The sequence below is a fragment of the Athene noctua genome, chromosome 15 (assembly GCF_965140245.1).
Source record: "Athene noctua chromosome 15, bAthNoc1.hap1.1, whole genome shotgun sequence".
Taxonomy (NCBI): domain Eukaryota; kingdom Metazoa; phylum Chordata; class Aves; order Strigiformes; family Strigidae; genus Athene; species Athene noctua.
This window is the reverse complement of record NC_134051.1, coordinates 16236861-16260939: the sequence shown is the minus strand read 5'-3', so window position 1 is coordinate 16260939 and position 24079 is coordinate 16236861. Positions and strand designations below refer to the sequence as shown.

The following is a 24079-nucleotide window of genomic DNA, read 5'->3' as shown; positions in this document are numbered from 1 at the left end:
CGCTCTTAACCATACAAAATAAGCTGTGTTTATTGTAGGTTCTCGCTTCAGCATGAGGTTCAAGCCCGTCCCTTGAAGCCACAAGCACAGGAGTGATCAGGAGCAATACTAACTTTATCTTCTCCTCCCACTCTCTTCTCAGTGACTCACTGCCACTGTCACACGGCAGCATACTACTCCCAAAAGCGTGCCAAAACAACTGTGTGGGGGTCCACACTTAAACAAGCTGAATGAAGTGACCTGTTGGATAATTAAGGACGGAAAATAACCTCCTGACTCCCTAGGCTTTAAATACGAGCCAGCTTAAAGGGCAAAAATCAAAGAAAAAGGTTACATACTAATATTAGGATAAAAAGGGGCTCCTTCAGACAATAGAATCACCTTCTACTGAAAGAAGCCAAACTTACTTAGAGACTCACAGTACCTAGTAAAAAGTTATGCTCTACGCAGCATATAGGTAGGTATGACAAGGTCAGAAACTCCTCTCTGATTTAATGGGGGAGGAAAAGACCAAATCTTCAAACCTATTTGAAAATTCTTTCCCAAGAATGAAGGCTGGCATGAACACATTTTTTTAAACCTTGCTCTCAGATACAAAATTAAGCATCTGCAAAGGTGACACGGTTGGGATCTCAACTCAAGGTGAAATATTTACTTTCCAGTGTAACAGGACAGCAGGAGCACTGATAAACTAAATATACAGTGTGCGAGTAGAAAGAGGATATGACCAGATAAACACACAACACTGATGTTACCGATTTCATTTTAAAATTTCCCAAAAAGGTGAAAAGGAAAGGTTACAAAGAGTCTTATCAGGACAGAGCACTGCCACAAGCTTCTGCAGAAGACACAGGAGGGACATTAGGACAGCTACATGAGAAGGATGATACAAACTTCCTAACCTATTTTTAAATTAAAAACTGCTTCTCGATATTACTACAAAAGACTAGTCTACAAATACATTGAGACAAAGTACTGCGAAATACAATCTTTTAGAACAGTTTTTGATAAAATCCTACTCCATGCTTACACAACATGCAAAGAGAAGGCTTGTAAAGGTTACGCTAATCTTAATCTTCTATCCTAGGCTTGTGCTCAACTAAAATATCAAGCTAGTTAAAAATAAAAATTTTTTTAAAAATCAACACCCTCAATGCAGCTACATTGTATAATTCTGTGTCTAGATACTCCAGATTTAAAATTACAGCCAGTAACACCACCTCACAGGAAGTACCACCAGACTGGAAAAAATACCAGGCAGTGAACTGGATACTGGACAAAAATGAAAATGAAAAGCAAGCCTTTTTGTAGATGTTTTAGGGAGGAAAAGAGGGTGCTAGAATTACTTTCTGTGTGTGCTCCAACACCCTTACTTCACGCAACAGATACTCCTTTTAAGCATTAAATCACAGGACAGAATACGGCATTAAATGCTCCTAAATTGCGCATAGGCAAAAATACGTGCATCTTTTATACGTCGTAAGAAAAATGTTACGACCGTCATCAGTGCAGGACTAACAATATGAAAATGGAAGTTACTACTATTTCTCTAAATTTAAAACAGATTTCAATTTCAAGAAAGACATTAACAATACATAAACAGCAATGTTTCAACATATTCTCTCCTGAATTTTACTTAAGTTAAACGCATCACATAATTTTCTGGTAACATGTAAATTATAACCCTGCTACTAATAGCTGTGTTTGACTGTGTACTGCTCCCCTCCCCCAAAAATCTGACTTTTGGATCAGCTGTCTTTAGTACTGACTATAAATAAAAACCTATGAAGTAAACTAACTTAAGTTAGCAATTAACATAATGCTATATTAACACTTCTCTGCACCTCTCTAAAAATAGCCTGATTTAAAGAAAGCCTTTATAAAGAAAAGCTTAATGAAGCTTGTAATAGCTCAATAAACAGTCCATATTTCTGAAACTTACCCAAAAGATTTTGTTAACTTTTTAGTTCCAACTGGTTTGTCACTATGTTGCAGCTCATAAAACACTCTTTGCAATGCTAAAGGAACACTTTTGGATGAATCATCTCCTTCTGTGGGCATCATGTACACAGCCTGAAAAAGCATTTAGTTCAATTAGTATCTAAGGAAAAGCTTATTGCTCATATTGTTTAATGCATTCTTTCCTCTTCAGTGACTTCCTTCATATAACTCCATTTAATCATCACTCCAAAATAGTCTGAAAAAAAATAATCTCATACTGTAGTGTAAAAACTGTCTGGAATGACTCTTCGAGCACAGTGGTTAGAAAGATGTGAGCAACAGATTCCATTCACGGTCATTTTATCTAAACAGTTCCCTTATTCCACCCCAGAAAAGTAAATGCACTAGAGCAGTCAACAACTTCAAACAACTGATGACGCTTGGTATGTCTACACAATCATCGCAGTAGGACCAGATACACTGACCAATACCATAAGCTTTTGGAAAAAAACTCAGTTCTGTGCTGTAGCTTGTCTATCTGTGAACAAAAAAAACTAACCACGTGAAGCTGTAAAGTGCAACAAGCAAACAAAACCAGAAACGGTCCACGTGGAAGAGAAGGATGCCACAGAAAGCTTTGAGATTCCCCAATATGTTCATTCCGACTTAACGTCATCGCTGTCCAGCAAATAAACAGCTTAACAATTCAATTCACTGATTATACTGATCTGGGAAGGATTGAGAACAAAGAAATTACAGAAATAGACCAAACAGGGATTAGGAGAGTTCAGTAGGCACTGAAATGAGATTTACTTTTTAAAAAGTGTGCACCAATATATCTAGGGAAAAGCAACAGCAAAAAAAAAAAAAAAAAAAAAGGTATTTACAGAGAGATGCTCATTTAGAAAGCATGAATGTAAGAAGACGACACAGACCACTCTGGAAGGACATTATGTAACAACGCATCAGAAAATAAAGACTCTAATATTAAGTAGTGTATGAGAAAATAACATGTTAAGAAACAGAAAAACTGCCACCTGAATTTTTGCCTGTGAAACAACAGGTAACGATACATTTCTGAAAGTGAAGCGCTGAACAGGATCTCCGTAGTTCTCACTCAGTTTCTGCATCAGCCTATATTTCAGAGGTGTCCACCACCTCTAACTTATCCTGTACTTCAGTTCCCTATAAACAGAGCAAGGTTGGTATTTCCAGTACACAGCTGAATTGTTGGGGAAACACATTCACTGTATGAAAGCTCAGTACAGAGGTAGTGGGAATCAGATGAGACAGACATTAGATAAAGACAAAGCCGATACAAAAAGAACACAAGGGAATGACAAAAAAGATAGAAAGAAAGAAAGAAAGAAAAAAGGCAAAAAGAAGTTCTTAAGAAGTTGGCTGGCCAGTTTCATATTCCAATTCTGAATATCAATGAAAGTTTTCAAAAGTACAGCAACATAAATACTTAGAAGAGTAATATAGTAAGAAACTATCAGCAGAATACCTACAGTAGTAAGATTAAATAAAAAGAAGTATTTAACTGAAATATTGGCAGTTTCATAAAGAAAGCAAATCCCGTGTACTCAGACAGAAAAAAACTGATTATGCAACTGTAAAACAATATAATACTTCACATGACTCTTAAATTTTAAATTTAATTTCCAAAATGTAATAGTAAATAGATCATCTAAAGCAGAATCGTCACTGAACACAGGTAACCTCCAAATTTTATGTTTCTACTTAGTTGCAAGCTACATCATTAACAGTAGTACTTACATATATCAAACGGAAAACATGAACAAAAATTAGCTGAAATTTATCATCAACTTTTTGTTGAAGGAGAGCCAACAGAACTCTTATTTTGCTAGGGTAATTTTAAGAACAACAGCCAGGCCTTACCCTAATGGCTTCCTTTGTTCTTCTTGAATTTCGAAATTTGCTTAAATGGCTTTTAAATTTCATAAATTGAAGAAAATAGCATCTTCAATTTTATCATCTGCAACAAGTTTTAACTGTTGAAACCCAGTAATACTTCATGCCATAATTTTGCCAATCCATCAGGCTAAACTACCTGGCTAGCCTGGAAAAATTAAGAGAACAAAAAATAGTATTTTCTCATGTAGTTGCACCAGCAGCTTTTCTAATAAACTCTAAACTCTAAAAGCAGTGCTTAGCTTATAGTGATTTAGTCTAGAAGAGAACTCTGTAGGTTCTGAGCTCTGTTCCTGCTCACAGAGGTGCCAAGTTCAAAGCTGGGTCCAGGTGCTCAGGGTGACACCCAGTTGAGTTCTGAGCATCTCCAGGAATGGAGATCCTACAAACCTCTCCACACATCCTATTGTAAAGCTAGGCCACCCTGATTATGAAAATTTATTTCCTGAGAACATAAAATTTCAAAACAACTCTAATAAGCTAATAAAGAAAATTATTTTCAGTTGCTTCTCTATTTTTATTATTCAAATGCAGAGTTACAGTTAACCATGCTGATCTGGGCAAATTCCAATTCAAATATGCATAGCTAAAATTATACCTTTGATTTTACAAGCAAAGTTATTTTTTGCTTTAAAATATGAACATCAAAACAAGTCAGCATCTTGCATTTAACTTAACCTTTCCCTGCCCCTGGTTTATGAACCCTTTCATGAGCTGATCTTCACTGCCTAAATGTAGAAACAGGAAATAGTTGAATGATCAAGTCTCAAATCTTCCAAATCTCTATAATCAGCCCCTAATTAATTGTTTTAACACCTTACAAATACTTAAAAAAAACCCCACCAAATATGTAGCAAGTTACTTGCTATGTTTAAACAAATAAAAATACAAAAATCGAGTAATGAAAAAATTCCAATATAGCCAGTGTTGATACATTTTCATAAAATAAATATTAAAATGCTGAATGTTCTTCATAACAAACCAAGATGATACTGCAGCGCTAAGTCAACCTAGTGGTTGATTCCCCCATCAAAAAAGATATAAATAGGAGTTCAGAGTACCTTGATAATTAATCAAAATCAGATCCTTTGCATTTAGTTCCTCTTTGGTTTCCTCATATACCATCTGGACAATTACTTCTATTCCTCTCTCTCTCAAGTAATATTAAAACAATCATTTACAATTTACTTATAATTCCTACATTCCAGCTGCCACTGAATAAAACCACCAGTTTCATTTCTTCTGAAATTCTAAATGTGCTTCTACAAACTAAACATTTAACACATAGCCTTTCTTTGGGTCTTTATGCTGTTTGTGTACATAAGTAGTATCGAAGTCCATTGCTCAAAGCTTAAATGTTTCTTCAGGCTAAAACAAACCACTTTTCAAATACAATCCTCTACAAACATTTATTTTTGTGCCTTGCCCTCCCAAACACTGAAAGCTTGACCTCAAGATGAAGGAGTGAAGCATTCTGATCCATTTGAAAAAAGCAGAATCTCTAAGATCTGAGAAGTTCCCTCAAGAAATGAGCACAAGAGAGTGACAAGGACATGTATAGGCAACAGCTATAAGCAACATAGACAGAGATATGAGAAAAATGTTAGATATTTACATGGTAAAAAAGTGCTACAGATAAGTTTGAACACACTGCTGAAAGTCAAGACAATTACTTGAAGAAGAAAATACTCTGTATGAAATTCCAAGGAAAGGTAAAATATACCGGATAACTTGAGGAGAGCCAGATCAGGGAGAAACATACTGAAGCAGTATTTATGATTTTGACAGAATATTAACATTCCACAGTGTTCTTATGAATTGCAGGGAATGTTTCTAAGGAACCAGCAAAGAGTTTTAAAATGGACTGGACGCAGCCACAAGTACTGACTGGCTGGAGGTGCTAATGACAGACCTGCAAAGACTCATGTTACATGGTCTTGGACCAAACCTGGACCCATTTGGGTAGTCACCACTGTCCCTTGCCTAGGTGGACTATATTTAAGCATGCATTTACCAGTCACAAACAGACAAAGATATGCTCTGAAGAGAAAGTTCCTTTGCTTTATTCCCTACCACTGAAGTTACCTGGTTGCTAATAAAGAAAGGTCTCATTTCAAATGCCCAAGAACCTCCCATCTGTTGTCTGGAAACTGAGCAAAGAAGAAAGGACCTCTCCATCAATCCTCACCCACGCTCCAGCAGTCTGACTTTCCATAGGTACATGCTTGCCTTTGCCATTGTTCACTGCTTTCCCAGCTCTACTCCTGACAGCAGCTTCTCTGTTAACAAAGCTCTAAATAACGGCAATAGAAATCATTATTTCTTCTAAGTAAGGAGGATTAACAGACATGATGGAATTGGTGATAAGCAAACTAAGGATACTACACATTTTATTTTACTAGGTTTAAAGAGGAATAAGTTTGTTCAAAGTGAAAACAAAAATGTTGCAGAAATTCATTTTTTCAGACAACTACTGATTCTTCCTTATCTATATTAATGGCAAACGAGTATTAAAACTTAGTCTAAAACTACAGCTGTAGTTTGTTCTCTTTGTAGGAGCTCTGAAAACTTGAAGAATGAGCAAACAATTGGGCACTTCAGCTGATATCCACTAATGTTTCCATAAACGAAGCTGTAGTTACTAGCTAGTACATCAAGTTCTCTCATATGGTCACTATCCAGATATTAACACTCCCTAAAAGCTGGTGTTTATTTGGGGGTTGGGGGAGACGTGCAGGGGAATGCCTGAAAAGATTAGTTCAGTTGAAACAAATCTGTATCACAAAAAGAAATTTCATCTTCACAGAACAAGATTACTTCATGGTACATATTGATTTACTGACTACAAGACAGTCTTGAAAGGAACTACTCAATTGGATTAGATGTAGCTATTATAAAACACATTTTTCTTTCAAGAGCAACGTGAAGTTGTCCAAAAACATAAAACGCACAAACATTATGAGGGCTGAGCAAAAAGAACAGACATTATAATGAATGATAAACTGAATGAGTAAATTATACTTCTTGCAAAAAAAGAAACAGGTGCATCATGTAAAACAAGTATTTCTTTCTTGTACATGGCATTGGTACAATCTCAGTTACAGTCTATTGGAGTTTGATGTGCTATTTTTTGCAATGCTTCAGAGTAAGCAGCACATTGCAAAAGAGAAAAAAGAAATCCCAACTGGGACACGGGCCACAGTGATATAAATAATGATAAGATGGTGGAAAATTTAAGACAGTAGAAAGTAGGTACATTAAAAAGGGACATTTCGGAGAAAAGAAAGCTTAATGGAAATGTAACAACTAGTGTACACAAGAGAAACTCTAAGTCAGAACAGTTAATTTTCACTAAGAGACACAGTAAGTGCAGGAATGCACAAAAGGATAAATTAGGATCGCTAGGACATTCAAATAAATTAAACGGTGCAGTTATATTTTTTCCCATCTATATCCCCTCTTCCAGACAGCCACCTCCAATATCAGGTCATCATTTATGTTTTTATTCCATTAAGGCTACTGCACTGGTTTAAAATGATACATTATCTAGTATATTTGATCCTGGGCTTTGAAGAGATATTTATTAAGCTGATATTTAAAGCAGTTCTTCCTTCCAGCAAAGTAGTAACATCTACAGTAAATAAAAAACATGAATGAAGCAAATATAGTATTATTTAAACTACTGAAATTATAACACGTTCCATCACTACAAAGGTGTGAACCATAATAACAGAAAATACAACTGCATAATATAAATTAAAAAGATGGAACAAATGAACTACAAAGGCCATACACGCTTTATCTTTTTACCCTGTTTATGGGCTAAGAAGTCACAACTGACTATTTTAACTATTTCAAAATAGGGAAATTACTTCCATCTCTCACCTGTAGAGTCATCCTCACCCCCCCCCACCCCCCCCTCCCTAATTCATAGCAACATTGAGACATAATACAGTCTAACACACCACCCCCCCGAACCTCAGGTCTTCACCAGGTACTCTGCTTGCACAAAACCCAAAAGCTTATGTTCAAATCATAAAAGGAAGCTTCCAACATTCAGCTTCAAGAAAGATGCACATCACCATGTTAAGTCACAACTTCTCTAAAAGGATGAAGGAGGCAAAAGGAACGTACAGCTCTGGTTTGAAGCATTTATAACAGATTGGATATTTCAATTAGCAATCTCATTTTCTTTCACATGTGAATTACCTTTCGTAGCTGATTTGTGAAAAATAAAGTCTGTAACAAACTGTTCATGTAACAAGTTGCTCCCTGGTTCTTTAAGCCAACATATCCTGTGTGCTTCTTTGAATCCCACCTAGAAAAGAGTTAGTGGTTAAAATCAAGATAGTTCTCTATTAACTATAACAAACAGTATTAGCTCTAAGGTAGCGCTGCTGGTATTTATCAGCTACCCTTCATTGTTACTTAAGGTTCAAATAAACTACACTACTGCCTGTCACTAACAACAGTCTTTCCAATTGAATGCTTTGTGATTTGGTTAGGTTTGCTTTTTAAAGATGTTCTATATGGCAGAAAAAATATGTATTATGAAAGTGTACTGGAATCCAGAGCTGTACTTCTAAGGACAACTCTACATTTCAGTGCAACCACTTTATTTACAAGTGACATGAAGTAGAACAACTCAGATGAGGCAATTTTTAAACTGTAAACCAAGGCAAGTTAGACAGCAAAGCCATCTGACTGTGTCTGCAAGATCAGAAATGTTGAGGTTAGATTTGCAGAGGTGTTAAATCACAAATCAATTCATACAGAAATTAAAGTTTCACAAAATTATGCTGACTAATGCAAATGGAAATTTAACCTACACCCAAATCTCTATGTGAGTGATGAAAAATATTGCCATGTGAGAATTAATCAATTAAAGCTGACAAAGTGAGGATGTCTAATGAGAGGTACAAACGTCAATTAACACAAAATCTTGAACAATCTCAAGCAACATAAAAATATTAGAATTAAGAACTTTATTTTTACACAGTGATACTTACGCCACTCCGTGTGGAGCATCTGCTTGAACATAGACTTCAAAAGTAACTTTGTCCTCTTCTATAAAGCCTTTTTCAGGATCAGTAACTTCCTGTAAAACAGGAATGACACATGAACACAAAAACTGGAGCTTGCAACATGACTGTAGAGAAGCATCCAGTTAAACATCACTTTCTAATTTCCAAGCCTGAGCTATCAATAATAATAAAATGAAGAAGAAAAACTGAAGTACACTAAGAAAGATGGTTTGCAGCTTAATAAACTTTAATTCTTTTTTTATGTCTTAATACAGGAAACTTGTTCCTGGCTTTTAAGATTTTGCAGTACCACTTCCATTTCCTGTGGTAACCAAAGGCTCTGCTTCTTCTGGACAATATTCCAGACAGATGAAAAATGAAGGGCCCAACCTTTGAAAATGCTTAAAAAGCTGTCCTAACTCAAGGTAGGCCTTAGTAGTATTATTAGGGCATTAAATAACTGTACACATATACAAAGAACATGAGGAAATGCAAGAAAATCTGTGTTGCCTCCGAATGACATTGACCATCCCACAATCAAAACAAAAAACAAGCATTCAGATAGGCAGGAAAAAAAATGAGGGACTATTTAAATCACAACGTAAGTAAAAGCAAACTACAATACTTAAGTGCAGTAATTTATCAGAAATTGAAGAAGAATCTACAATGACAGAAAAAAAATGTCTGGAAGAAAACCTTTTCTATAGGTGTCTCAGTATTCACGAGTGCAAGCTCAAAGCTGCTCCTATCTAGTAATAATTAATACATGTCCAATTACTTACACTCCAGGCCATGAAGTTGGAAAAGCCCCAGTCATTTTCCTTATGAAAGAACAAGTGACTAATACGACGACTGAATGACTTTTCATCATCCTTGTAGTTTATTATCTTGAGAACTGCTTGTGCATGACAAGACCATGACCTATAAATACAGAAGAAACATTTGAAACTCATTCAAAACCAAACTTTTTATAATCACAAAAATCATTTTTTTGTTAGGGATTTTTGGTACATTACTTCCACATACAGGAATTTTTTTTTTCCTTATTAGATGTTCAGATTTGGTTAACTTATTGAGGGCGTGAATCCCTGGGGCTTTCTGAAGCCACATTATGAATGTGAAGCTGGAATGGAGATTTTCTTAGGGCAAGAATGTTGTTAAGAAAGTACTGTCAGGCAATTGCAGGTAACAGCGGTTTAAATAACTGCTCTCTGAGGTGAGCTATTTCTAATCTACTTGAGTGCAGATGGATAGGCCAACTCAGACTTTGGCTAAAGGAAAAGAAGCAGCAGTTCCACCCTCCCTCCCACAAGATTAAACTCCCCCAACACTCTAATTTTCTCAGCAGCACTTCTTTATGACCATTCCTGTTCAAATTCATCCCACTCGTGCAAGAAAATCAGACTGAGTATCAGTTCAGACAAGGTCTAGTCATTGACTCATGCAGTGGCATTACTGCTTGCTTAGGTTCACCAGCAGCATCGTGGTTGATACTTCTGAAGGTGCCATTATCCTTTCTCTGTGACTACTTGCATATGAACCACCTCTCCCGTGACTAGTTGATATACTTACATCTTTCTTCTTTACCTTAGGCACTGATCACTCACTTTTTAAATTACAAACACAACAGAAAAGAGCAACTTCTTATTCAGAGTGAACTATAAGTTGTGTGAGATTGGTGCAAGAACAGGGTTACCCTACTGGAAAGGACACCTATGAGGGTCTGCACTCTAGCTGAATAAACTGCAGTAATGTCCAGAAATTTTTATTTATCTTTTAAAATTTCCATATTATTTACACAAATGGTCAAAGATAGCCAATTTTGATTCGCACTCAGGACTCCAAGAACACGTACATGTTCATATCTGTCCTGATAAGTGATGAACTCTATTCAAGGAGATGACTACCTCACGCATCGCTCTGCCTCAATTGCTAGCCGTTACCTACTCACAGGATTTACAAGGCAGGATTTATAACTCAGCAGGGTTAGAGAAGCTCCAGTACCACTTCCATGTGAAATAAACCCAGAACTTTTCCCATGCCAAGAAAACTGTCAGCCAAAGACTTCCCCTCAGTTATCAAGCAGAAACATATCTAAATTCTACCACAAACTTGTAGCTACTCAAGCTCCTTTTAGCTCCTCCTAAAGAGAGGGTTACTCCTATATTTTGGCATTTAGAAAGGTGGGGGAAGAAGCAGACTCAAACCCTTACAAGAATTCTTCCCTATTGCAGAAAGATAGGTAAAATTATTTTTTTTATATAGGTCTGTATTACTTGCAATACAGATTAACTATTATCAAATGAGGACTTGTACAATAATTAAAAGGGTCTTACGTGGAATCGGATTCAGCATTGCACTGAAGGAAGAATCCTACACTTTTTTGGTGTGGTCTGTCCGGGTAGAGCCGTGGCATAACCATGATCTTCCATGGCAAATTCCGTACGAAGCAGGGAGGACTGAGAACTGACTCACTCAATCTGTTGAAGCGTTCAACTGTAAACTGAAATGTTGCTTCTGATCGCCAACTTGTATCTGTAACACACACAAAATTATCTGAAAAACCCGATGTTCTTCACGCCAAAACATCATTTTCAAAAATCATGCAACATGAGCATGTTTTATGTAGTGGGATATTGGAAGCAACCCAAAAAAAACCCCAAACCCTGAGAGGCATTGAACTCCTTAGCAACTGAAGTTTCAATTTTTTCCATTTTGCAAAACACTGCAACACCATTCAGGAAAACAGAGCACTAAAAGGCATTCCTTTCGTACACTATTTTCTTAAGTAATTCTTTAGCACTAGAATTTGCTGCCACTCAAGCTTCTTCTAAAGCAGCGGGTACAGCAAGACAGAGACATCAAATCCTTTACAACATAAATCACAGCCCACTCTAACTCTTCTTGTTGTGTAGTGTCTTCACAGCCCAGTTTAAGTTAGCTCCTTGCATGAAGGAAGACATGCAAAGGATTTTCACAATCTGTTCAGCTGCCCTCTTGATACCAGCCACCACTTAGTTGCTTTCTGCTTGCCACAGTATCTTTTCAAAACAGATGAACCCCACTGGTTGGTTGGTGGGCTTTTTAAAAATCTCATACCCCTTTGCTGAGAGTAGTGTGCTGTATTCTTTGTGGTATGTGAAATTTTTGAGATTTTTTAGTGGTCTAGAACGAAGTTAAATGAGACACTATTTTTTAAGTAGCTTATTTTGACACACACAATTAAACTAATTTTGCCTTCTTCCCACACCCTCAGTTCTCCATATACCACAATCTGTTCTGCTTCTGTTGTACACAGCTATAACAGGGTGCTGGAGACTGCGACAGCTTCAGGAAGGCACAAGGCTGGGCTCTATTGTGACATCTTTCACTTTGCATACAGGGAGGAGGAACCTGCAACTTATCCCAACCGCTTTACAGGGCAGGGATGAAGTACAGAGTATGCACAAGACACTCCCCTTCTTCTCCGTGGTTCAACCTAACACCTGTGTAACATGGGAAGATTAGCTGCTGGGGGTAAGGAGGTTCCAGTAGCACCCAGGGCAGCAGAGAGCACCCACGGCCAGACTGCTATTCTCTCGCCACCCACGGTGATGCACAGCTGGAGCAGATACGTCACACGTGCAGTGACTCCCGGAACGAAAAGCACTGAGGTACAATGACACCAAGCCAGAAATTGGATCATGAAATTCTGTGACAGGGTGCACAGTATACAACAGAGGTATTATTTCTGTACATGCAAAGCAGCTGTTCACTCAGAAAGCTTTGCATAGCACAGCAGATGGTGTTGAATGATTTCTTTAAAAAACAGGTGAGCCCTGGGTGCTACCTTACTTAAAAAATGAAACCCTCTTGATTACATGCAACAGTATGAAGTTTATACCCTTCAATACGGAACAGTACTACAGCAGAAACCAGCTTCCTCTCTGCTCTACACCTGCAGTGACCTCTGCATTACCCTGTGCTGTCAGCTTCCTCAGCAATGGACGAGTTCAAAGGATTATTTCCTCCTTTTTTCCCTACATCTAAGTGTAGCTAACCAGTAGTCTATCACCTACTTAAGAACTGTCCCCTACCCATTTTACCTACTCACTGCCTGCTGACAGCCTAGAGAGCTGGTCTTCTACGGCCAAGACCCAGACAGGCTGTGGCCACAGGAGCCGTATGCTCTCAAACTTGATACGCAGGCAGAACAAAAAAATCTGTAGCAGTTAACAATTTAAAAATCAGTCTTGCATCACGTGTATCTCAAACCAGCTCAAGAACATCCCTCTATTCATGATCAAAATCAGTACTTCGGGGCTTAGTCTACACTTCTGACAAATGAGCCGACCAAGTTTGCTTTCTGCCTCCTTTGATGCAGCTTTCAGAGCACTTCAGTACAAGGATGCAGCAGCGCTGCTACGGTGTCAGCTAAAAAAGGCAGCCCACGCAGCATCTGCAGATGCTTCAGAGAAAGTTTGCCTGTATTTCTTGATTTCTTTTCAGGAAAGCCTGTGCATGAGAGCTCACCAGAGAAAGGTACTCAGTAAAGTATCTGAGCAATCACTAGTAACTACTCCACAAAAATGCAGCCTCATAACATAGGTCAACCCTAAAATAGAAGTTTCTTTAAAAATACAAAACACAACCCCCTGAAGTAACAGCCTTCCTTTCCTTCCAGAAAGCCCAAATTTTTAGCACGTGTAATCAATTAAAACATGGAATTATATTAAAAAATGAAGTTTAAATAGTGCTATGACTATTCTGAGCACATAAACAAACCCATTTTTCACCATCACAAATACGTCCACCAGTTTCCAATAAAAGACTGCAATTGGCAGCAGAATAATTTAGTAGTGACTGGCAAGTGAGACTTCTATAAATCCTTGAACTGCAAATATGACCCATGATCCCCAACACAAGGTAAGAAGAACAGACCCAGCTGACAATGGCTACTGAAGTTACATGCAATGGATCATATCTGCTACATGGAAAGAAGTTTTTTTCACCAATGAGATGGATGTCAGATTTGACACCTCAGTAAGACAAAGATCATTCGAATCAGAGATCCAAATACAGAAAACATAATCCATTTTAAGCCTGAAGTACATATTTAAGCATTTATACCTTTGAGAAAAGCAGATTTCTTTATTCTCTTAGTAAATGTTGCTACCTTTAAAGTACACTGAGGTTATTAAAATATTCTGTACCTGAATTATTAATGGAGAAACTGGCTGAATATTCTATGAATATTTTAATAATGATCCAAATACAGCATGTAATACTAGCATATGGCTAAGACTGATGTTCCTGAAAGCCTCCAAGCCTCTGCAATTCTTCACAGAAATGAGACTTCGGTAGGTAATTGCAAAGCTGTGAGTTTATGTTTAGCTAGGGACCTTCTGTTTGAACTTTAACTTCTAAGAGAATTTACTCTGTGTGCTGTTTCGAATACTGATGCACCTGCAAACAAATTTGATCAGAACCGTGCTCTTATTATTTTTTACTTTATTTGCAGAAGCTGCTATTCCAGCTTACAAAGCCTGGTTCATTAAGTCATTCTCTGTACAAAGCATGGCATTGAAAAAGCTGAAGAAATGTGCTAAGACATCATACACAGCAACAGGTTCAGTCAAACTGCCTAGCGGAACACAGCCTTATCTCAAAGTCCTGTTGGTGGCCCACTGCTGCCCCGTTACTGTTCTTCACAATGCCTGTGCTTAGTTGCCTAGCAAAGGGAAGGACCACTGGACTTTTTTCCAATCCTATCAGTCTTTTTTTGTTTGTTTGTTTTTGTGCTAAGCAGTTTCTTCAGCTCAAAGTCACCAGAAATCTGGTTTCTATGATCCAACTGGACGCATCAACTTTTTATCCTACTCTTCACCTCTTTCACAGCAACCATTAAACTCATTAAGATTTTCACTGAAGAGGTATCTAAATTCTCTTCATGCATTCTTTATCAGCTCAGATTGATCCCACTTGCTATGAATAACAGCAATGGAAAACAGAACATGTTTATCTGAGAGGCCAATGCCTCCCTCCATTTTTTCCTATCCTGTGAATCTCCAAGCTGTCCATTAGACACGTGCATCATGCTGCAAAGCAGGATAGCAAGAGAATAAACAGCAAGACAGCAACTGCACTAATGTGTCAATAATGCAACAGCAAGCAACTAATCAGATTTACAGGACTTGGAAAAGAGGCATCATCCACTTACATGATGCAAGCCTTCAGGAATGTTTTTGCAATTATAATATTTTGCAATAACACTATTTTCTATCTGTGTCAATGCAGAGCTATAACAGCACCAAGATGTAGCCAGACACTCCTTATTCAAATATGATAATAAGGAACTATTAGAATATTGCTTAATAATCACATTTTAACTCTAAAAGATGTCCCACAGCAGAGTAGACCAACGCCTTCTGACCATACCTGAAGTCCAGAGACACGAGTACTGACATGAACACAGAAGCTTTCACAAGCCTTTTGACAAATAATTTCAGATCCTTCTTTTCCCTACCGTGACACCTTCATATCCAGTTCTCTGAGAAGAGTCGAATATTTGATAAATGATAGAAACTGGTTTACGGTAGTTTTTTGGTTAAAAAGTCAATGTTATTCTGAATGCAGAGGTGTACATCTGATTATTTGCCATCCTCAATATGGTCTGGGTTTCTTCACCTGCTCCTGCAGCTTAAGTCCTTTTTGCTTAATTTGTGCAAGCAGATACAGACCAACTTCGGGACAAATTTTTGTACTAATTGACCAATGTGTTATCTACTGGCTGTAGTGAGAGCAAACACTATCAGGCTTTCTACCTATAAATATCACTACTGAGAATGGAAGTTCAACAGAGCTGTCCTTATGAGTCTGTGTCAATCCACGTGATCTTCTCTTGCCATCCTCCAAACAGCATGTCCCATCAGACATTTAAATTCTTTTGTAACAGGTAACTTGATTTTGATAAAACCAGACTTCCCTATCTTAGTCTCAGTTAGTTACCCTGAGCAAGATATCAAAGCCCTCTGAAAGAGATCAGGTAATCAGACCAAAAAAATTCATAGGCTAAGCAGACCTAATTTTTACTTCATTGCAATAATTTTATCACAGGAAACTTTATCTTTGCCAACGATACAGAGGCAATTCAACCATGAGGTGCTTTTGTCCTGAATTTCAACCATATTCTCTTCATGGAACATTACTATTTTCTATCAGTATTTTATTATATGTTCCTTGAATACATGAAAGTAAGCACTTTTTCGACCTTCAACCTCAAACTCTGTCTTTCCTCAAACAAAAATCACTCAACATTTTGCACAAATCTAAATAACTGTTTAAGCCTAGTCCTGAATGTACTCTCACAAAACAGCATGAAATAGGGAATCAGAAGGGAACGAATCTCACTCATATTTTGTCTCCCTTCTTCCCATTCAATTTTCTTTAGTTCAAAATAAGCAGTCCCCCCTACATCCTCTCCTAAGAAATGAAATATCATTGTATATTTTCCTCAATAAACGTAACAGACTTAAGTGAATTACAAACTTATTTTCTTTGAATAAGCCCAGACACACCTACTTAAAAATTATTTGATCTTCTGTAACAGAAAAAACTGTACACCCTTATTTTCATTTAATAGATCAACAAAAAGATTTCAAAACACATGTCCTCTTTCAATAACAGGATATCAACACATACTTTTTCCTTTGCATTTGCAAGTAAAAGGGCATGGGGGGAGGGGGGTGCACAGTGTCCTGTGGAAACGTTCCTCAACAGAATAGTTACCACTGACTTGCCATACAAAGGCAAACTGATCACAGCTGCCACCTGACAAGAGAGTAGGACAGATAAGGATTCTAAATGTCCTGAAGGAATTGCATAACTGACAAAATTACTATTCAGCAAAGCACCAGCTGCAGTGCTTTTAAAGGCATGTACCACAAAATTTAACAATGGACAGTATCACTTTCAGCAAATTTTAAATGAGTACCTAGAAAGAGTAAGAGAAAAAAAATCCCAAGCCCTTGGATGCCTAATCCTATTGTATAGGTCTGTTAAAAGGATGCCTATACAGAAAACCAGCAGTCATAACTACAGAGGGTTTCATTTTTTTTAATGAGCTGCAGTTCAGAGGACACATGTAAGACATGGACCATTTTGTCCCCAAAAATCATAAAAATAAAGAAGCCAACAAACCACATTTTTATCAAATATTTGCTTACCATCTTCCATGTCTTCTTCGGTGTTGTTATGTCCGTCAGCCATTGCTACATTCCCATTAATGACAGGATTTTGAGTAATTCTTGGAGGATCATCTGTATCTCCAGCTAACACATAAAGAAAAAAAAAAAACCACAGCTATATTAACATTGCTGTCTCAGGCAGTGCTTATGAGACACACAAATGGCACACTTTTGTGCAAAACAGTATCAAATTATAGCACAATTGTATTGGTATGTGTCTAACTAAAATTCCTCAAACAGATGTGTACTTATGGATGAAGCAAAAAGTCCGCATTAATACAGAATACAAATATGAAGAGCACAAACTGATTCTTAAGTTTCAAAATATCCTTATAGTCAGCATCTCATAATCAAGTCTCATTAAATAAAAATGAACTTTTAAATTACTTTCTGGCATTTGACATTTTTATACAGACACAAGTTTCTAATAGCAGACTTTTAAAATTAATAATTTACTTTAAGACTTCTTCAGTGTTACTGCCGTTTAAAGAAAACCTAAACATTTAATCAAATGTAATGGTAAGATTTAAATCTTACTTGGGAAAAATTGGAAATCTTTTACCATCTCATGAACATTTTAGAGGTGGCATTTTCTAGCCATCAGTGCTATTAAGTTCTGCTACAGTAACTGTTTAACATATGTAAATGCCTTTAAAACAAGAGATACAAAACAAATCCATGAATTGGAACCCCACTATTTTAAAGATGCGTTGCTTTGACTGAACAAGCTTCTTCCTGACTTATCCAACAACTGAGCAACGCCTCCTTCCATGGCTGGCGCATCTATGATCACAGGGAAGAGGACATAATCTTGAATAAACTCTGTATCGTCAAGACATAAAACCTATAACCCCTTGCAACCATCTCAAGGCCAAGCCACTACTTAAAAGACACTCTTTAAAGTTTCTCTTTGCTATACCAGCCCTGCTATACACTTGTGTGCTCTACGCCACCCCAGACACCCCGAAGTCACTGATTTCTGCGCGGAGAACCGGCTGCATGTGCAGGCATGGCGGCGGGCGCGCAGGGCGGCTCCCGAGGGAGCCCCGGCAGCCGCGCCCCGTCAGCACCCTGGACAGGGCCGGCCCCGGGCCCGCTGCCCACCCGCGCTCCGCTCCGCTCCGCTCCGCACCGGGGGGGCGCGGGGGGGCTGCCTGCGTCTGTGTGCGGACAGGGCTGCCCGGCTCTTTGAAAGAACGGCTGAGAAGAGCGGAACGAGGTAGCCCAGACGCTCGTCTCCGCTCTGACTGCAGCCGAATTCCCCCCGTACAGGGTGGACAGCCACGCGCGACGGGAAGCAGGCGGAGCGATGGCAATCGCTGCGCTCTCCTGAGAGCCAGGGGACTCTAGGGCCCGCGCTGCGGTTAAAGCATGCGAGAAGTGAAACAGGATCCGTCACCAGTTGCCTCACAATCCTCCCTTCTCCACACAGCCACACGACATGCCCTTGCAGCCGCATTTCAATTCGCCGTACACAAGAAAATGCAACTGTCTCTACTGGCGTTCCTATTCCTGTTACTGACTCTTCTAGTAAATCCAGAGAACTAATAACCTCTGCCCTGAGCATGAACAGAAACAGATCAGGTTAGAGACTTACTTCTGGATTAGAGCTACAAAAGATCATAACTTAATACTCAAACGTGGCTTTTGGAAGCTTACGAGGATGCAACAAATCTCACTGAGGTGTGAGTGAAAGGTATATGCTGAAACATTCAGTATACACATGAAGTGTGCACCCTTCTCATTTCTTATTATTAGTACAAAAGCAAAATAAAGTATGATTTAAAGTTTTGATTCTATTAGGAAGACTGGCTCTGTAGCAACAGAGCCACAGAAGCCCCTCTAGCAGCTATCCACACTGGCAATGCCGCAGAACAAGTTAAAATAAACATAACTTAATTACAGCAAGTTTAAACTGCTGCAACTCAAGAACAGGAAAAGGGACAAAAAGAGTAAGAAGGAAAGATCACTAAGTTGATTTCCACAGCTTGCCTTTTTGTTTGTCTGTTTTTTCTTTTAATCTTTTCACAGCAGCATGGTGAGAGTCGAACAAGGAGGCTGTCCTCTGAGTCACTTCTCTCCTACCTGGAAGCATACAGCATGCCTACAGCAACGCAACAATTGCTTACACTGAATTAATACTAGGAATTTTTATTATTTTTTCTAAAGTTATCATCAAGGCACCTTAGTATCTAGAAACAAACTGAAGCAAACACCCAAGGACTAGTCCAGTCTAAATGTTCATCCAAAATATTCTTTTAACAGAGGACTTAAATGTTGATGCCGTATTTCACGGGGAAAGACCCATCCTTAGCTAAGGAAATAAAGAACTACTGCTCTACATTCCTCAAAAGTATGAATGGTTAGCAGACAGGGGGGAGAAAATGCAGAAGAGATCATAGCAAAAGCAATCAAAAGATAAACAGAGGCAGCTTCTGAGAGATACTATTTAGTGATAAGATAAACTGAATCGTGATGTATGCCACTGCTGGTTTTTCTGACTTATATTGACACACATTTTGTAACACAGCTTTCAGATACGGAACCCAGATAACACTAGCAAATGTTTTTGGCTTCTGTGAATAGAGAAAACTTTTAACTTCTAATAAAATCCGACTATTACAGTAGTAAATACTTTGCACAAACAAAACACAGTCCTCGTTCAACAGATTTACTAGCAAGCAGTATGACATTTATTTTCAACTACAGCACTGAAAACTGGTAATTTATGTTTTCCTCGTCCTTAAGAGCTCATAGGAAAGAATTGTCAAATCATACCAAGATTTAACTAAGAAACATGTTTTCCTTTGCCTCAAGCAGAATGATGCCAAAGACTTATTCAATTATACAATACAGGATTAAGAAACAGAAAAATTATCTGTCCACATCAGCCAGAAAAACCTTCCTACCAAACATACTAATTAATACACTGCTGTCTTTAATGCAGCTTAAACTGGGGTGTCAACAGCACCCCAGTCATGTCATCTGTCAGTTCCTAGACCAGAATACCCAGTTTTAATCGTATCCTTGGAATAGAGATGCAGTCTATTAATCAATCAAAAGCTACCATAAGCCACATAAATGAAGTATTAAAACAAAGCACAAATATGAATATGGAATGTTTTTAACTCTTGAAATACAGTACTGCAAAATATTAAATAAATACAGCTTTCAATACCAGAATTTTAGACCCTGTCAGGCTGTTTGGTGAAGATCACTTAAGTTGTTTCCTATCTCCCCAAAAGGCAACACATACAATTTTGTAGCTATTCTTTCATTACAAAAAGGAAGGAAAATGAAGAATAGCAATGATGATTTCTTCTGAAACATTTAAGGTTATATAGAGTTTTCTACCTACTCATGCCACTGCATTTCAAACAAACAATACAGCTCAAAGTGTTTAAAGGGGGGGTCTCTGCAGTTTGGAGGTTAAGTCACCTTTCAAGAAGAGGTACTGGTATTCAGGTACTGGTGAGTTTGAGCAAAGCGAGAGCTTTCACTTGTTTATTCAAAGATCATGAATGCTGAAATGAAATCATGTCTAAAAATTGACATATGTAACTGGAAAGAAACTAGTGCATGACAATATAGTTTGGGAAGTTAGTAAGAAGTGTCCGTCACCTTAGACAGACAAATTACCAGATCATATATAAATGACACTGCAGGTGCACCCTTCTCATTGCTCATTAACTAAAGTCAGTCACTGAAGTGTTGAGATGAAAGCCTGAAAGAAAAAATGGTTATTACAATTGATGCTAAGGGGGAAAAAAAGAAAAAAAGACCAAAAAAGAAGACAAAATTCTCAAACTACAATCTTGCTATGGGATGCCAGACCTTACAGAAAGTATTTTTTTTTAATCTCCTTGTTATGGACTATGACCTTAACATTACCATATTCAAATACTCGCACTGTTAAGTAATCAGAACAAAAATAGCACCAATGATTAAAAAAAAGGACTGTACTCAAAAAAAGCTATTCAGACGGATTCAGCTGGTTTAATAAGATGAACTCAATGTCACTGAAAGAGATACTGCTCTATTGCTCTACTGTTCACAGTAATTCAAATCTACAGGGAAGGAATCTCAAAGTTTGCCATATGTTTTCCCTATTAATGAGAAGCCGGCAAAGATTTTGTCAAGATCATGTGGCTTTTGGCACAACGTAAGTCCTGTTACAAGACAGGAGTACTGCAGCATTTCATCCCTCTCTCCAAGATCTAGAATATGTTCCTCCACAGTAAATACATGCTTGCAGTCATGTGGACAAAAGCTACAGAAGGACTCCACTATTGCAGCAATGAAATGATGGTACTGCTACTACTTTAACAATGACAGTAAGCTACTGATTTCACAGGTTTCAGTCATGACTCATATCACACCAAATATTCAAATTTTGAAAGATTATCTATAATGTTTGTCATTAGCTTTTGGATCAGGCAGCCACAGAGGAGAAACTGAAGCAGCCTCCCTAGCAGGTTATGAAACATTTCTGTTTCCTTTTGAGGTTAAAGAGACCACAATGAAGGAGTAATAGCAGTATTAAAAACTCGCTTACAATTTATCACACACAACTGCCTCGTGATGGAAATTACGAGTGCCAAGTACTTTTACATGTCACTACAGACTTTTGCATAGACTTCCTCAGTTATCCCAGAAACAATGAGGGAGCTGCACCAACAGTAGGGTTAGCAGGCTGAACAAGTCAGTCATTCACTGCTGGCAGCAGCTTCAAGACTTTGACACTCCAAACGTCATATCCAGGATTCTGCCTTCAGCAGGGGGGGGAGCTGAAGACACAAGACCTCCTCCCCTGCTGCTGGACTAAATGGATATTCCAGAATCATAGCATTCATGGAAGTTTTTAAAAGGTCTTTTAATACTTTGTTTTGAAATATAAATAGAACTGTATGTACAGATACGATAAATTGAGGGGTGAGGGGGTGTGAATTCCAATGGATGAGTGATCACTGACAAAAAGGACTAACTGAGCAAAAAATATAAGGTGGTAGGAGATAAGAATAAAGTCAGGCTATATAAATCTCACTGAAAAATGAGCAAAGTCAGTCTTGTAGCAATCAAACTACCTCAGGACCAAAGGATATCAGCTGCAAGCTGAACATGCAGTTCAGGTCCAGGTTTGCCCCTCAGTGGCAGAACTCACTGGACCACCTGAAAGCAGAGGATCTGTAAAGACCCCCTGGGGCAGCCCCACTGAGCCACTCCTCCTCAGCACTAACTCCTCCTCAGTTGCGGAATATACTACAGACTTTTTAAGAGTTTTAAAAAGAAATATTTTTAAATACATCAGTATTTTAAATATAACAAATAAACCTCTAAAAGTTTACTTCTTCAGTGCATAATTCAGGATGCCAGTCTCACATGGATAATACCACACAAGAAAAAAAACAAAAATAATTTTTTTAAAAGTCACCACTGCTAGGAATTATAGCGAAAACACATTCAATGATTTCAAGTGCTGTATTTAATAATCAACTCTTTGCCATGAAGTTAACCTTTGCTATTCTAATTATTGGGCAGCATATCAAAACATGTAATTAAAAAATTCCTAAAGCAATCAGTAAATGCAGAGCTTTCTGAACGTTACCAAACTGTGGTGGTGCAAAGAGGGCACTTGACAAGAGTCATTCAGAAAACCTTCAGAAAGCCAGAATAGTACTTCTTGAAAGCAAACAGGAAACTCAGAATAACGTGAAGAATAAACACCTGCCTTTAACTGGAAAAACCAATGTGAACGGGTTACTTCACAACAGTGCAGCAAAGGCTCCCCAGACCGTGCCTGTGAGTGGTCTGCAGGCAGTCTACTGAACAAGGGGAACTGGTTTTTCATGTCACTACACTGACAGCTCGCTGTGGGCTCCAGAGACTTGCTTCTCCAAAAGTCTGGAAACCACTGCTACAAAAGCCAGATTAATAGGCATTACTCCCAAGAGGCAGGGTTTAAAAAAAAAAAAAAAAAAAAAAAACACAAAACCCCACACTAAACCCAAAACAACCACACACACCAAAATTAACCAAACAAGTTCCCAACTCTATGACCTGAATGAAATTAACTTACAATAGTCAATCTTTAAACAACTAGAAGTGTTCAAAGCAAAAATTTCCCCTCACTTACTGTGGAAGAACTCAGCCTTTCAGAAGTAAGAGAAACTATTTGGCCTCTAATCCCTACCTGCAGTTAGAATACAAACACCACTTACTGCACAGAGGGACTCAGGAGAAAAGGAATTAAATGAAAAGTGTTCTACACGGTTTCATTTTTTTTCAAGACAGTCCTAGGTTGCTGTAATGAAAATCTGAAGAGGTACCAACCAATTTCTATAGTGTGGCTGCCTTTCAAAAGGAATCCAAAAATAAAGCAATCCACCTAAAACGTTTTTAAAGGATGAAACAGTAACAGAGACAATTCTGGCCAGTAGAATGGGAGGAAGGGGAAGTACACAAATCTCCAAGATCCTACGGACTGATGTCAAGGTGTAGATAACTGCCGCCACAGACGTTTCCGTGAGTTGCAAAAATCATGTAATTTGCCTTTACAGCTAAAAGTTAATTCACACATTAGCAAAACGGTGGGTAATTTGCTTTTGTTTCATTTATTATTTTTCTTGCTCCATGGTTCATTACCTCATCATTACTTGATCCAACGTCAGAGGGTGTACCTAGTAATATAAACCTCTACACAAGAAAGATATGAAGGACAATAACTAAGTCTCAAGGCTTCTTGAGAAGTACTGGGAGGCAAGAGGCAAGATTACAGATTAAGGGAGAAAAGTGTTATGAGCACAGGAAGAGAGATGACTTGTAGCTAGGGAGACAAGGTTTAAAGGCCTTCAGTGCTGTCAAAATTTGCCTTAGCAATTTTGGAAAGAAAGCGAGAAAGTAGAAAGGACATTTATTTACTAAAGAGCTAGTAGCCAACGCTAGATCTTAAAAAAA

General features: G+C 38.1%; 1 protein-coding gene across 1 annotated transcript in view; it reads right to left on the bottom strand.

Moving 5' to 3' along the window:
- USP7 (ubiquitin specific peptidase 7) overlaps positions 1 to 24079 on the bottom strand; it is a 74499-nt gene that overhangs the window by 26748 nt on the left and 23672 nt on the right. The window contains exons 2-7 of the mRNA XM_074918820.1: positions 17105 to 17209; positions 11237 to 11435; positions 9683 to 9821; positions 8886 to 8974; positions 8086 to 8194; positions 1943 to 2073 (exon numbers count right to left, since the gene is read on the bottom strand). Of these exons, the coding sequence (XP_074774921.1) occupies positions 1943 to 2073; positions 8086 to 8194; positions 8886 to 8974; positions 9683 to 9821; positions 11237 to 11435; positions 17105 to 17209 (772 nt within the window). The remainder of the gene's footprint in view (positions 1 to 1942; positions 2074 to 8085; positions 8195 to 8885; positions 8975 to 9682; positions 9822 to 11236; positions 11436 to 17104; positions 17210 to 24079) is intronic.